Source organism: Rhineura floridana, chromosome 11 (assembly GCF_030035675.1).
Source record: "Rhineura floridana isolate rRhiFlo1 chromosome 11, rRhiFlo1.hap2, whole genome shotgun sequence".
In the NCBI taxonomy this organism is placed as follows: Eukaryota; Metazoa; Chordata; class Lepidosauria; order Squamata; family Rhineuridae; genus Rhineura; species Rhineura floridana.
In genome coordinates, this window is record NC_084490.1 from 128,117 (window position 1) to 142,576 (window position 14,460).

Consider the following 14,460-nt stretch of genomic DNA (forward strand, 5'->3'; position numbering starts at 1 on the left):
TGCAACTCCCACCAGCCTCAGCAAGCATGGCCAGGGATGGTGGGAGTTGTAGTCAGCAACATCTGGAAGGCCAGATGTTCCCCACACCTGATGTATGCCACCCTTGCATCAACACCCCCTCCCTTCCTACACCCTGCTTGGGGGTTGCTCTGCACTGTGGGTTCTCTCCACCTTTTGGCTGGAGGTGCATCCCCCATAGAATAGTAGAGTTGGAAGGGGCCTACAAGGCCATCAAGTCCAACCCCTTGCTCAATGCAGGAATCCAAATAAAATCCTTGAGTAGTCAGACAGCTGCAGAGGACAGCAGAAGAGCAGGCTGAGCTGTGGAGACCAGGGAGCCAGCCACATTCTGCTTGGGGGGTGGGAAGGGGCCATTCGGGCCAAGTCAGACCGGCTGCGCTCATTATCCTGGCCAATGCAGGCACCTCAAAAGGAGAACTGTAGTGGACATGGAGAGGGATGTCATATAAAGAACAAGCACACCCCCACTGCCCACCCACAGCACCCTTAGCAATACGGGTGCTCCTGCCCCGCCCCGATGCAGCAAGGTAGTTGTCTAATTCTTAAAAGGGTGTAACATCCACCCAATTCCTCCTGCTGGGCTGCAGAAGAGACCTGGGCTTTCTATAGCTTCGGGTAGGAAGTGGCGGCCCCCTCCCCCCATAGAGGATCAACATTTACAGGCCAACCTTTCTGGTCAAATTATCCAAAAGTGGCTGCTGACAAAAATACGTCTTTATGGCACCCGTTGGAGGGGGGTGGAGGGACTGTTCCCTGTAGCCAGAGCCCAGGAAAATCCAGACAATATTTTGAAGGTAAGTGATGAGTTCTAGAATGACGTTTGCCAAGCAGCCAGACCAAGAGGGTCATAGTTGCTTTTTTAAAAAAAAACTTTATTCCAAGTGATACAGCTGTCATGCCACAGCTGTATGTATTAAACTCCTGTTGGGGCAAAGCCCTTTAACAGTATGTGCAACACACCCCAGTGAGCCATCCAGCCGCCACACACAGGCATGTGTAACCCCATGGGATGAAGCCCCCCCCAATACCCACACCCGAAGGGGCTTTTGTCCTGCATTCCAGCTCTCTCCTCTGCCTCAACCAGCTGGCCCAAGTCCCAGCAGGCAAGTCAAGCTCAGACAATCACTGGCTCCCGGATGCCGTTCTGCCTCTTCACCACAAACAGCTTCTGGCCAGAGATGGTCACAAGGTAGGAATGTTCCCCAAACACCACTGGGGGGGCCAGAGAGAAAGAGAGCAGGCTGTTAGAAAAGAGTACTCCCAGGCAGGCATTTGGGGTGCCCCCCTTTGCTTCCCCCAAGAGAGAGGAAGCCGCCTCACACCAAGCCAGACCATTTGGCCCACCTCAGCCAAGGCCATCTGCTATACGAACTGGCAAGACGGTCTCAAGCAGGGCGGGGGCAGGGCTTTCCCAGCTTACTTAAACCTACTGGGGACTGGACCTGATACTTCTACATGCAATGCAGGTGTTCTCCCACTGAGCTACGCCCCCCAACAAGACTGCTGCTTGTTGATAGCTGCCCAGGGGCTGCCACGGGAACTGGCCCTCCTCCCCCCGCCCAAGACCTGCCGGGGGCTCAACCCCTCCCTTGAGGCTCCTGTACTGCGCCCCTTCCCCAGAATGTTGGAGAAGCTGACCCCCCTGAACGGGCGCTTCGTCCCTTGCGGGTTGGGGGCTCTGATCAATCTCCACCGTCAGTATCTGAGCACTAAGCAGCCTCCGATGAGGCCGAGGGCGCGGATGAAGAAACCTGGACCTCCTCTCCTTCACCCCACCCCCTCGGCCTCCTCCTCCTCACCGGAGATGCGTCGGAAGGGCACCTCAGGGCCGCGGGGCAGGCGGAAGGCGCAGGCCGTGTTCACCAGCTCCGAGATCACCCCGGCCGTCCGCTCGTCGTTCTCCAGGTCACCCGAAGACTGCGCAGGTAGACAGGAAGAGACAGATGAGAGGAGGAAGAGAGATGAAGAGGAGCCCCCACCCAGCTCCCAAAAGCTCCTACTACTACTGCTAGAGCGGGGAGGGGGAGGAGAAAGAACCGCCTCCCCCGTGGGGAGATACAAGGAGCGGGGGGGCGCGCGTGCGCCTGCCTGCCTCTCCTTCGTCCCCCCACCCGACTCAACGCCCCCTCCCTCGCCCGCCAAAAAGGGGGAGCGGGAGAGACTCGCTCTTACTGCCAGCACCGCTCCGTCGCAGATGACCAGGTATCCGGTCTGGTCCGGGACGCGCTCCAGGCCCTGAGTTAGCGCCACCGTCGCCGCCGCCGCCTGGGGAGGAAGAGGAGGCGATGGGGGGCATGAATTGGACGGGGGGGCTCGTCCCTCGGAGGCCGAGGGGGAGGGAGAAAGAAGGACCCGCCGCCCCTGCCCAAGGGGGGGACCACCCACCATGCTGCGACCCGCCGCCGCTCCTCCAGCTGCTGGAAGCGGCACGGGGGCGTCACGAGACCAAGACCGGTTGAGTCTCTCGCTCGGTGCCACCGCCCCCCGCCCTGACTTCCGGCGGAAACGGAAAGCGAGGTTTGCCGCTGGATCTCTAAGAGCGCCGCTCTAGCCCCCCACCTTTCTGTAGTGAAAGGCCGCTGAGGGGAGGTGGGCGCGCCTCGTGCCCGCGCGGAGCAGCCTTTGCAGCGCTGGGCGGGGAGCCGTCGGGGGTCTCCGTGAGGCGCGTGAACTGTAGGCCACGTTCTTCGGGACGGCTTAGGCCGCAGAAAGCAAAGGGGGAGGCGTTTTTCCCCCCTCCGTAGCGGCCGAATGAAGAAGGGCGTTTAGCCCCACGAGGCCAAAGCGAAGAGGAAGGCTTGAGTCGGGAGTGGAGCGCGTGGGCCAGTCAGCCGGACGGAAGAGCAAAGCGGAAAACGAACGGGCACTCCGCGGAGGGAACGGAGCCCCGCGGGTGCCTTGGGAGCCCTCCCTCGGAGCCGCGGCTGGCGGGCTGTGGTTCAGAGGGTGGGATTTCTGCTCGTCGGTGGGTGGCGGTAACGGGCTTCTTAGGCCTCGCTTCGCCGTTAGAGCCCCGCAAGGAGGAGGCCGGCTCCGTTTTCAGTCTCTGCCCCGGGGGAACCGCCCCCCTCGCTTGCTTACTGCGCTTCGCAAGGCCTCCGTCCCTCTCCCACTGCAAGCTCGCCAATCCGATCTTTTCTTTAACAGGCCATTTATATGCCGCTGAAGGACATCAAAAGAGGCACGAGGAGGAGGGCCGGGGCAAAGGGGGCCCCAGCATCTAGTCCAGCATATCCTGTTCTGTCAGTGGCCAATCAGTTGCCTCTTACGGGAAGCCCACAAGCAGGACCGGAGCGCAAAGAGCGGCGCTCTCCTCTCCTGAGGTTTCCGGCAACGGGTATTCCGAAGTATATTGCCGCCGACAGCGGAGGCACAGCATAGCCAGCATGGCTATTAGCCGCTGATAGCCTTATCCTCCAAGAATGTGTACAATCCTCTTTTACATCCATCCAAGCAGGTGGCCATCGCTAACTCCAGTGGGAGCAAATTCCACTAACTCTGTGCAAAGAAGTCCATTCTTTTGTCTGTCCTGAATTTTCCAACATTCAGCTTCATTGAATGTCCACAAGTTCCAGAGTTATGAGAGGGAGAAAAACTTTCCTCTCTCCACTTTCTCCCTGCCATGCATGATTTTAAACATTTCTATCATGTCACCTCTTACTTTAAACTAAAAAGCTCCAGCTGCTGCAACTGTTCCTCATAAGAGAGTCTGTCATGCCTCTGATTATTCTGGTTGCCCTTTTCTCAACCTTTTCCAACTCTACAATATCCTTCTTGAGGTGCGGCGACCAGAACAGTACATAGTATTCCACATGCAGCCACACCACAGAATTATACATGGCAGTTTTATTTTCAGTACCTTTCCTAATGATCCCCAGCACTGATCTTGTCTTTTTCACAGCTGCTGCGCACTGGGTCAACATCTTCACTGAGCTATCCACTACAATGCCAAAGGCTGGTTCCTGGTTAATCTCCCTCAGTTCAGACCCCATGAAAGTATATGTGAATTTAAGGGGGGGGTTGCCCTAATGTACATCACTTTACATTGAATTGTTTTTGCAATTTGAGAGATCTTGGCACTCCTTGCAAACTTCTATTTAACTACCTTGAACAATTTGATATCATCAGCAAACTTGGCCACCTCACTGCTCACCCCTAATTCTAGGTCATTTATGAACAAGTTAAAAGCACAGGAGGTCCCAATACCAATCCTTGAAGGACTCCACTTTCTACATCCCTCCATTGGGAGAACTGTGAATTTATTCCTACTCTCTGCTTCCTGTTTCCCAGCCAGTTCCTGATCCACAAAAGGACTTCTCTTCCATATGCTGGTTCTTCTGTAGGCTTGGTAATCCCAATACTTTCCAACAGTTTTTCCAGAACGGACGCTAAGCTAACAAAGCTGTATTCCCCCCCCCCACCCGGAAGCATTCATAGCTCCAGTGAGGGACACTGTTGCAGCTGCTTTGGCACCCTTCCTCACTGAGGCAAAAAAAGGGGGGATTATGTTCAGCAATATCAGCTTTAATAGCAAAGGTCCAACAACACATTAGGGCATATACAGCCCCCCAACAGCTGTTATGGGCCCCCACGACAGCCATGCCCACCGTAGGGCAGGACAGCATCAAAGAGGAAGATGCCTGCAAGGATGCAGAGGGCCAGCAGCAGCGCCACAGCCAGGACCACGTAGATGGCGGTAGTGACACCGAAGGCAAAGAGGAAGACGGTGCGCTGGCAGAAGGTGGGATGGCCAGTTGCCTCATAGTCTGGGGGATAGATGGAGTAAACCCACACATTGCCTGTGGGGAGAAATGGGGGATAAGATCACTATGGTTGCGCACTGACATGCACGCACAAGCTCTCAGAACATGGCTGCTTTATGCCAAGGTAGACCCTTCCTCTGCCTAGCTTGGCATTGTCTACACTGACTCCAGTGGCAGAAAAGCACCTTTTCCCAGCAACCCCCCCCCCAGATGCCCTCAGGGAATGACCCTGAGATCGAGGCAGGCTCTGGCTCATCTCTCTGCATTTCTGCAGTACAACACCAAACCCACAGGGATTTTTTAAAGCTATGTTTTTAAATTGCAAATTGTCTTGTGTTTTACCTACAAAAATAAACCTTACTGTAATGCATAGATGTTAGCAGAGACTCTTCATATCTCTCAGGGACATCCAATGAAACTGAATGTTGAAAGTTTCAGGACACACAAAAAAAATCTTTCTCCCCACAACAAATGCATTTTTAAACAATGGAATTTGGCTACCAGCTAGGATTGCACAAAGTCATGGAGGAGGAGAAGGCTATTGATGGCTACTAACCACAGTAGCAAGGCTCTACCTCCACTGGTGGAGGTACTACACCTATGAATACCAGTTTGCTGGGAATTGCAGGTGGGGAGAGTTGCTGTTGCGCTCGGATCTTGCTTGTGGACTTCGCTTGGCATTCCTGAGGAATTGGTTTTCTCTTGGATTTTTATTTTTGGTGCCTCTTGTGTTTGTGGGCTTCACAGACAAGGCATCTGGTTGGCTGCTATGAGAAGAGAGTGCATAAGAACATAAGAAGAGCCTGCTGGATCAGGCCAGTGGCCCATCTAGTCCAGCATCCTGTTCTCACAGTGGCCAACCAGGTGCCTGGGGGAAGCCTGCAAGCAGGACCCGAGTGCAAGAACACTCTCCCCTCCTGAGGCTTCCGGCAACTGGTTTTCAGAAGCATGCTGCCTCTGACTAGGGTGGCACAGCACAGCCATCATGGCTAGTAGCCATTGATAGCCCTGTCCTCCATGAATTTGTCTAATCTTCTTTTAAAGCTGTCCAAGCTGGTGGCCATTACTGCATCTTGTGGGAGCAAGTTCCATAGTTTAACTATGCGCTGAGTAAAGAAGTACTTCCTTTTGTCTGTCCTGAATCTTCCAACATTCAGCTTCTTTGAATGTCCACGAGTTCTAGTATTATGAGAGAGGGAGAAGAACTTTTCTCTATCCACTTTCTCAATGCCATGCATAATTTTATACACTTCTATCATGTCTCCTCTGACCCGCCTTTTCTCTAAACTAAAAAGCCCCAAATGCTGCAACCTTTCCTCGTAAGGGAGTCGCTCCATCCCCTTGATCATTCTGGTTGCCCTCTTCTGAACCTTTTCCAACTCTATAATATCCTTTTTGAGATGAGGCGACCAGAACTGTACACAGTATTCCAAATGCGGCCGCACCATAGATGTATACAACGGCATTATGATATTGGCTGTTTTATTTTCAATACCTTTCCTAATTATTGCTAGCATGGAATATGCCTTTTTCACAGCTGCCGCACACTGGGTCGACATTTTCATCGTGCTGTCCACTCCAACCCCGAGGTCTCTCTCCTGGTCGGTCACCGCCAGTTCAGACCCCATGAGCTTATATGTGAAATTCAGATTTTTTGCTCCAATATGGATAATTTTACACTTGTTTATATTGAATTGCATTTGCCATTTTTCCGCCCGTTCACTCAGTTTGGAGAGATCTTTTTGGAGCTCTTCACAATCCCTTTTTGTTTTAACAACCCTGAACAATTTAGTGTCATCAGCAAACTTGGCCACTTCACTGCTCACTCCTAATTCTAGGTCATTAATGAACAAGTTGAAAAGTACAGGTCCCAATACCGATCCTTGAGGGACTCCACTTTCTACAGCCCTCCATTGGGAGAACTGTCTGTTGATTCCTACTCTCTGCTTTCTGCTTCTTAACCAATTCCTTATCCACAAGAGGACCTCTCCTCTTATTCCATGACTGCTAAGCTTCCTCAGAAGTCTTTGGTGAGGTACCTTGTCAAACGCTTTTTGAAAGTCTAAGTACACTATGTCCACTGGATCACCTCTATCTATATGCTTGTTGACACTCTCAAAGAATTCTAATAGGTTACTGAGACAGGACTTTCCCTTGCAGAAGCCATGCTGGCTCTGCTTCAGCAAGGCTTGTTCTTCTATGTGCTTAGTTAATCTAGCTTTAATAATACTTTCTACCAGTTTTCCAGGGACAGAAGTTAAGCTAACTGGCCTGTAATTTCCGGGATCCCCTCTGGATCCCTTTTTGAAGATTGGCGTTACATTTGCCACTTTCCAGTCCTCAGGCACGGAGCAGGACCCGAGGGACAAGTTACATATTTTAGTTAGCAGATCAGCAATTTCACATTTGAGTTCTTTGAGAACTCTCGGGTGGATGCCATCCGGGCCCGGTGATTTGTCAGTTTTTATATTGTCCATTAAGCCTAGAACTTCCTCTCTCGTTACCACTATTTGTCTCAGTTCCTCAGAATCCCTTCCTGCAAATGTTAGTTCAGGTTCAGGGATCTGCCCTATATCTTCCACTATGAAGACAGATGCAAAGAATTCATTTAGCTTCTCTGCAATCTCCTTATCGTTCTTTAGTACACCTTTGACTCCCTTATCATCCAAGGGTCCAATCGCCTCCCTAGATGGTCTCCTGCTTTGAATGTATTTATAGAATTTTTTGTTGTTGGTTTTTATGTTCTTAGCAATGTGCTCCTCAAATTCTTTTTTAGCATCCCTTATTGTCTTCTTGCATTTCTTTTGCCAGAGTTTGTGTTCTTTTTTATTTTCTTCATTCGGACAAGACTTCCATTTTCTGAAGGAAGACTTTTTGCCTCTAAGAGCTTCCTTGACTTTGCTCGTTAACCATGCTGGCATCCTCTTGGCCCTGGCGGTACCTTTTCTGATCTGCGGTATGCACTCCAGTTGAGCTTCTAATATAGTGTTTTTAAACAACTTCCAAGCATTTTCGAGTGATGTGACCCTCTGGACTTTGTTTTTCAGCTTTCTTTTTACCAATCCCCTCATTTTTGTGAAGTTTCCTCTTTTGAAGTCAAATGTGACCGTGTTGGATTTTCTTGGCAATTGGCCATTTACATGTATGTTTAATTTAATAGCACTATGGTCACTGCTCCCAATCGGTTCAACAACACTTACATCTCGCACCAGGTCCCGGTCCCCACTGAGGATTAAGTCCAGGGTTGCCGTCCCTCTGGTCGGTTCCATGACCAACTGGTCTAGGGAATAGTCATTTAGAATATCTAGAAACTTTGCTTCTTTGTCATGACTGGAACACATATGCGGCCAGTCTATGTCCGGGTAGTTGAAGTCACCCATTACTACCACATTTCCTAGTTTGGATGCTTCCTCAATTTCATATCTCATCTCAAGGTCTCCCTGAGCATTTTGATCAGGGGGACGATAGATCGTTCCCAGTATTAAGTCCCTCCTGGGGCATGGTATCACCACCCACAACGATTCTGTGGAGGAGTCTGCCTCTTTTGGGGTTTCGAGCTTGCTGGATTCAATGCCTTCTTTCACGTATAGAGCGACTCCGCCACCAATACGTCCTTCCCTGTCCTTCCGATATAGTTTATATCCAGGGATAACCGTATCCCACTGGTTTTCTCCATTCCACCAGGTCTCCGTTATGCTCACTATATCAATGCTCTTCTCTAAGACCAAGCACTCCAGTTCTCCCATCTTGGTTCGGAGGCTCCTAGCATTAGCGTACAGGCACTTGTAAGCAGTGTCTCTCTTCAAGGGTCTTTGGCACTTGTGGTTTGGCCTGTGGTAATTTTGCTCTTCTGAATTTATATCCTGTGCCCCTGCTCTCACAATTCCTACTTCTAGGCCTACCCCTTTTAAAATTTCATCATTTCTTTGGTTTTTATCCCAGGGGGGAGGTTTATTCCGAACCGGACCTTCCTCAGCTCCTGTCGGGTTTCCCCCCTCAGTCAGTTTAAAAGCTGCTCTGCTACCTTTTTAATTTTAAGTGCCAGCAGTCTGGTTCCATTCTGGTTCAAGTGGAGCCCGTCCCTTTTGTACAGGCCCGGCTTGTACCAAAATGTTCCCCAGTGCCTAACAAATCTAAATCCTTCCACCCGACACCATCGTCTCATCCACGCATTGAGACTGCAAAGCTGGGCCTGTCTGGCTGGTCCTGCACGTGGAACCGGTAGCATTTCAGAGAAAGCCACCTTGGAGGTCCTGGCTTTCAGCATCCTACCTAGCAACCTAAATTTTGCTTCCAGGACCTCACAGCTGCATTTCCCCATGTCGTTGGTGCCAACGTGCACTACGACCACTGACTCCTCCCCAGCACTGTCTACCAAACTATCTAAACGACGGGCGATATCCGCAACCTTCGCACCAGGCAGGCAAAACACCTTGCGGTCTACACGCCCATCACACACCCCACTGTCTATGTTCCTAATGATCGAATCACCCACTACAAGGATCCCTCCACCCCCTGGAGACATATCCTCGGCACGAGAGGATAGCTGCTCATCCCCCAAGGAATGGGTCCCTTCTAAGGGATCGTTTCCCTCTTCCTCAACTGGATGCTCTCCTTCCCCGAGACCATCGTTCTCCATGATAGCAGGAGAGCTATCATCGCTGGAGTGGGACACAGCTATAATGTCCCTGAAGGCCTCCTCCACACACCTCTCTGCCTCTCTCAGCTTTTCCAGGTCTGCCACCTTGGCCTCAAGGAAATGAAGTCGTTCCCGCAGAGCCAGGAGCTCATTGCACCGAGAGCACACCCACGACTTCTGTCCAACAGGCAGATAGTCGTACATGCTGCAGGCTGTGCAAAACACTGGAAAGCCCCCACACGCCTGCTGGCTTCTTACCTGCATAGTTTTGTTTAAGGACTAGATGAGCCCCCTTGGCCTGATCCAGCAGGACTGTTCTTCTAGTCATTATTAGGACCTCGGAAGTACATCCATTCAAAATTATTTAACACCTTTTACAAAGTCTTTGTTAAGATGTGAAATACAAAGGAATCTGCCTGCTCAAGGCCCTTGGGCAAATACATTAATCGTGTTAACTTGTCACTTTCCACACCCAAAGTATATGCAACTAACTAGTTTTAAAAGAAATTACTGGAAAAAATCTCAACAGAAAGAAACAACAGTTATTTGGGTAGACTGCAGTGTCTGCCACCCTTTAACCCCTAGCTAGTTCTTTGAGGGCCTCGCTTGGGCATTACGAACACCAAAATGGGGGACAGGGAGAAGAGAGAATGAAAGAAAGACAAGGGCAGGGAAAGATAGATATGAAACCCTAATACGGGGGGGGGAATAGATGTTCCAGAGTGTCTACAGGCAAAACTGCAAGAAGCAGAGAATTTATTTATTTATTTTATTTATTATTTCAATTTATATACTGCCCTTAGCAGAATAGCTCTCAGGGCGGTGAACAAACAAGATAAAATACAATATATCATAGTAAAAAATCACAAAAACATGTACAAACAAACAACAGAAAGCACAACAAAAACGAAATACAACACAAATTAAGAAGGATACATGTTAAAAGTAGAAAGATTAAGAAAATTAAAAGATTAAAATGCCTGGGAGCATAAAAAGATCTTTACCTGGCGCCGGAAAGATAGAAGTGTAGGCGCCAGGCGTACCTCTTCGGGGAGGCTGTTCCACAACTCGGGCCCTCCCACCATCTTTTAGGCAGAAAAGCCCACTCACCCACCCTTTGGGAACAACAATGCATTTGTAGAAGGTAAAGGTGCCCCCGCACTTACAGTGCAAGTTGTTTCCGACTCTTAGGGTTACGTCTTGCGACGTTTACTAGGCAGACCGTATATATGGGGTGGGATTGCCAGTTCCTTCCCCGGCCTTTCTTTACCCCCCAGCATATGCCAGGTACTCATTTTACCAACCACGGATGGATGGAAGGCTGAGTGGACCTCGACCCCTTTTACCGGACATTCAACTTCCTCCTTCCATTGGAATCGAACTCCGGCCGTGAGCAGAGCTTCGGAGCTTCGGCTGCGTTACCGCTGCTTACCACTCTGTGCCATGGAGTGGCGGAGTTACTTTGACTTAAACACCCACCTCGCAAGGCGCCTGTTTTGGATTCCCTCATTTAAAACGATTTACTTAAGCCTACAGGGAAGTGCACTTTACATCTAGGGAGGGGCCAGGCCAGGCCAGGGTGCCCCGCCACACACTTCTGGAGGGCAACAGGAGAGATCCCGGTTGGGTGGCAAGCAAGCAGAGGAAGGAAAGGAGGATGGGCAAAGGAACGGGACCTGGCAGGCAGTCAGGGACCGCATGGCGGGTAGCAGAAAGGGAGGCTTACTTACCTGCCACAAACCAAATGCAGAGGAAGAGGAAACAGGCAGCGTGGAAACCCTGGATCAAGGTGCTTGGCTGGCCTCTGCCATCCCCGCAGGACACACAACTGAGGAGCAGCAGCAGAAGCACAACAGCACTCAGGACAATCAGGTAGATTGGAATGAGAGGCTGCCAGGGACACTGGCTGAGGTAGACTGCTCCTGCAGATAGAGGAACAGTGGGATGGGCTCAGAACCTTGGATTCCTGGGCTCTCCCTCCTCCTGGCTTCATACTTCCCCCCAATATGCTTGACATATAGCCCCCCCATTTGCCAACCTCCCCCTGAACCACCCAAACTTTGCTAAAAACAACCCATATCTATTCCTTGTGGGAGCAAAGGATACCTGTTATATCGGCCGGGGGGGGTTAACTCACCAATGATGATCCCAGCAATGGGCAGTGCAGCAAAGAAGATCTTTCCCAGGACTTGAAAAAAGGAAAGAGATCCTAGTCATCATCGAGACAGGAGTGGCAACTACCAGCATAAGAAAAATGGGAAAGGGAAGGCACAAATACTCACCCATCAGGAGAGAGTGTTCAGAGGACTCCTCCGTGGCTGTTAAGAGGGCAGTGCTGTCCTGCTGCTCCTCAGACATGCCTGTGGCAGCAGCTGGGAGACCACAAGACCAGCTACAGAAGAGGAAAGAGGCATCAACTGTCCACCCTCTGCACTCCCTAAACTTAAGTAGTGGTTGCCGCTTATGGCTGCCTGGGCCAGGTGCAACCCACCCTCACCTGCTCCTGAGGAGGAGGTGATTGAACTACCCTGCCTTCTCTTCTGGCTCCTCCTCCTTGTTTTCCAGCAAGTTGTGTGTTGCAGGATCAGCACCCTGAAGTTTTGCCTGTGAGGGTAGGGAGAAGGGAAGGTGGTCATGCACAGCTGGGCCCCTACCAAAGGAAACTGAGCATGTTTCTGATCAAGCACCCCCTCCAGCTGCCCTTGGGGAACACGGAAGGAAGGACAGGCAGCTGGACATGGTATTTCCTGAGCTGAGGGCAGGTGGTTGTGTTAAATTTGTACTTCATTGCAGAGCACAGCAGTAAATTTCTAAGCAGAGAGGTGCTCAGGTGATGCCCTTTGACCTGGAGCATTTGCTATCCATGCACAGCTGAGGATGAGTATGTCATTATTCAGTGGTGAGGAAAATGGACTCTGCACATGCACAGGTGACACCCAAGCTTCCTAATTCTATCTGGCCTTGGTACACACCACAGACCCCAGGCCTAAGCCCTGCCTTCTGGGTGTAACTGCTGCCGCAATGGCCTTGCCTTTGGGATTATTCCTGGGTGTATCCACTGTGCTCTCTGATCTTTCCACACTGATTCACCTGCAAGGGCAGCCGGTGTCATGCAGAGGACTGATGAGTCCAGACTAGAGTGCGAGTGCCCCACAGTCAGGCCTTCAGGCTCCTCCTCAACCTGCATAAGCTGAGAAGGCAGTTTGGACCAGGCACAGCCCATTCCAGGAGGCACAGAGCTCGTTGTTGGAAGGAGCTTTCTCGCCCACCCCTCCCATGGAGCCCCTGCCCCCAGGTTCCTGGAAGAGCAGGGTGGAAGCCACAGAAGGGAACTCTGCTAGCACATAGTGTATCTGGAGATGCTTGGGGGGAGCACATTTGGAGAGGGTTAAGATGTGGTAGAGAGCCAGTGTGGCGTAGTGGTTAAGGTGTGGGACTACAACCTGGGAGACCTGGGTTCGAATCCCCACCCAGCCATGAAGCTCCCTGGGTGACCTTGGGCCAGTCACTGCCTCTCAGCCTCAGAGGAAGGCAATGGTGAACCCCCTCTGAACACCGATTACCATGAACACCCTATTCGTAGGGTCGCCATAAGTCGGGATCGACTTGAAGGCAGTAAAAAAAAAAAAAAGACGTGGTAAGGATAAAAAAGGTATAATATGCCAATACTGTCTCACCACAAGGGATGGGTGAACAACAACAACAACATGGACTGCCTTCAAGTCACTCCTAACTTCTGGCAACCCTACAAATAGGGTTTTCATGGTAAGCAGTATTCAGAGGGGGTTTCCCATTGCCTTCCTCTGAGGCTGAGAGGCAGTGACTGGCCCAAGGCCACCCAGTGAGCTTCATGGCTGTGTGGGGATTCGAACCCTGGTCTTCCAGGTTGTAGTCCAGCACTCTAACCACTATGCCACACTGGCTTTCTGGATGGGTGAAAGGAAATGACAATTCATGAGGTTTGTATGTGAAGGGAACAAACAGCCAGGCAAAGCCTCACAAGAGCGCATGATGCAGCGTGCTCCAACCACTTCATTTCTCAGCAGAGAGATGCTGGGGCTCTGCTCTGCCAGGATGGAGCTCTTCCTCAGTCCCAGAAACTGGGGGGTTGGTCATGCTGGTTCAGTGGTGAGGGGAAGGTACTCTGCATGTGCTCAAGAGCACTATTGTTTCCCATGTTCCAAGGCTGAATTGTGGCATGACTTGGGGCTGAGCCCTGGCCATGTTTGCTTGTTGCTCTCCCTCTCAAGCCTCTTTGTCCATTCTGAGTATTTTCAGCTACCACAGGCTGAAAGCTGTTGCTCCTTCCACCCACCCTCCACCAATCCATCTGCCAGCGGCCACCTTGTAGCCTGGAAGGCCTCACTCCAGCCCAAGTCCAGCATGTGATGGCTTTGATGGGATGGTACTCTTCACATGCTCAAAGGAACTCTCATCATAGTTATTCCTTCATATGTTGTGGTCAAGCCCTGGCATGCAACCCCTTCCTAGGTCAGGCCCATGCCTTGAATTAAGCCCCAGCTGGCCCTCCCTGGGCAGCACTCACACCAGTCTTTCCTGAGGCCTGGCCCAGGGAATGCAACTAAGGTTATTAGCTCAGGAAATTAGTATTTTGGGGAAAGCACAGAGCAGTCCAGTGAGTAAACCTGTTTCCCTGCACACAAAGCCACAGCCCCAAATGGAGAAAGAAAGAAGGTGGGGAAAGGTAGGTAGGTAGGTGTGTCTGTTTAAAAAAGACTGGTGGCAGGAAGTATTCAGGGGGGTGGGGAGAGAAGGGATCTTCCCACAGCCCCTACTCTTGACTTCAAAGAGGCCAGTTCACTCGCCAAAGTGATACAAGGTCCACACTGCAGGGAGAGTGGAAACGGGGGCTTCAGGAGGGGGCTGCCTCTTTACCTGTGTCAAGGAGACCCTCCGCCAGCTGCCCACCCTCAGAACCAGCGCATGAGAGCCTCCGTCCAGAGGCAACCCACAGCAGGCTTTTGACCCACCTCACTCTTCCTCTCCCACCCACAGAAGAGCAGCTGACTCCGCTCC

The 14,460-nt window shown here is 51.3% G+C and overlaps 2 protein-coding genes across 3 annotated transcripts; both read right to left on the reverse strand.

Moving 5' to 3' along the window:
* Window positions 1-835: 835 nt before the first annotated feature.
* Window positions 836-2,547, reverse strand: LAMTOR4 (late endosomal/lysosomal adaptor, MAPK and MTOR activator 4). Its single transcript, XM_061589111.1, has 4 exons — window positions 2,407-2,547; window positions 2,194-2,286; window positions 1,821-1,938; window positions 836-1,233 (listed from the first exon to the last, which is right to left on the reverse strand). Exons 1-4 carry the CDS (start codon window positions 2,407-2,409, stop codon window positions 1,136-1,138), a joined length of 312 nt encoding a protein of 103 aa, XP_061445095.1. The 5' UTR covers window positions 2,410-2,547; the 3' UTR covers window positions 836-1,135.
* Window positions 2,548-3,993: 1,446 nt separating this feature from the next.
* On the reverse strand, window positions 3,994-14,408 carry LOC133366858 (transmembrane protein 272-like). 2 transcript variants are annotated; one of them, XM_061590399.1, is made up of 6 exons: window positions 14,320-14,408; window positions 11,921-12,027; window positions 11,706-11,815; window positions 11,561-11,611; window positions 11,154-11,345; window positions 3,994-4,820 (listed from the first exon to the last, which is right to left on the reverse strand). In XM_061590399.1, the coding sequence occupies exons 3-6, from the start codon at window positions 11,779-11,781 to the stop codon at window positions 4,600-4,602; spliced, it is 540 nt and encodes a 179-aa protein (XP_061446383.1). In that variant the 5' UTR covers window positions 11,782-11,815; window positions 11,921-12,027; window positions 14,320-14,408; the 3' UTR covers window positions 3,994-4,599. The 2 variants fall into 2 exon arrangements, with proteins under 2 accessions (XP_061446383.1, XP_061446384.1); XM_061590400.1 differs by lacking the exon at window positions 14,320-14,408 and having other exon boundaries at window positions 11,921-12,063.
* Between the last annotated feature and the right edge of the window lie 52 nt (window positions 14,409-14,460).

Excerpts from the sequence above, each read along its gene's own strand:
- LAMTOR4 (XM_061589111.1), bottom strand. Across the intron at positions 1,939-2,193 it reads GCGACGGAGCGGTGCTGGCA|TCTTCGGGTGACCTGGAGAA; the intron begins GTAAGAGCGAGT and ends CTACCTGCGCAG. Across the intron at positions 1,234-1,820 it reads GCCCTTCCGACGCATCTCCG|TGGTGTTTGGGGAACATTCC; the intron begins GTGAGGAGGAGG and ends TGGCCCCCCCAG.
- LOC133366858 (XM_061590399.1), bottom strand. The coding sequence starts at position 11,781 with ATGTCTGAGGAGCAGCAGGACAGCACTGCCCTCTTAACAGCCACGGAG. Across the intron at positions 11,612-11,705 it reads TGAACACTCTCTCCTGATGG|TCCTGGGAAAGATCTTCTTT; the intron begins GTGAGTATTTGT and ends CCTTTTTTCAAG. Across the intron at positions 4,821-11,153 it reads CTGCATTTGGTTTGTGGCAG|GCAATGTGTGGGTTTACTCC; the intron begins GTAAGTAAGCCT and ends TTCTCCCCACAG.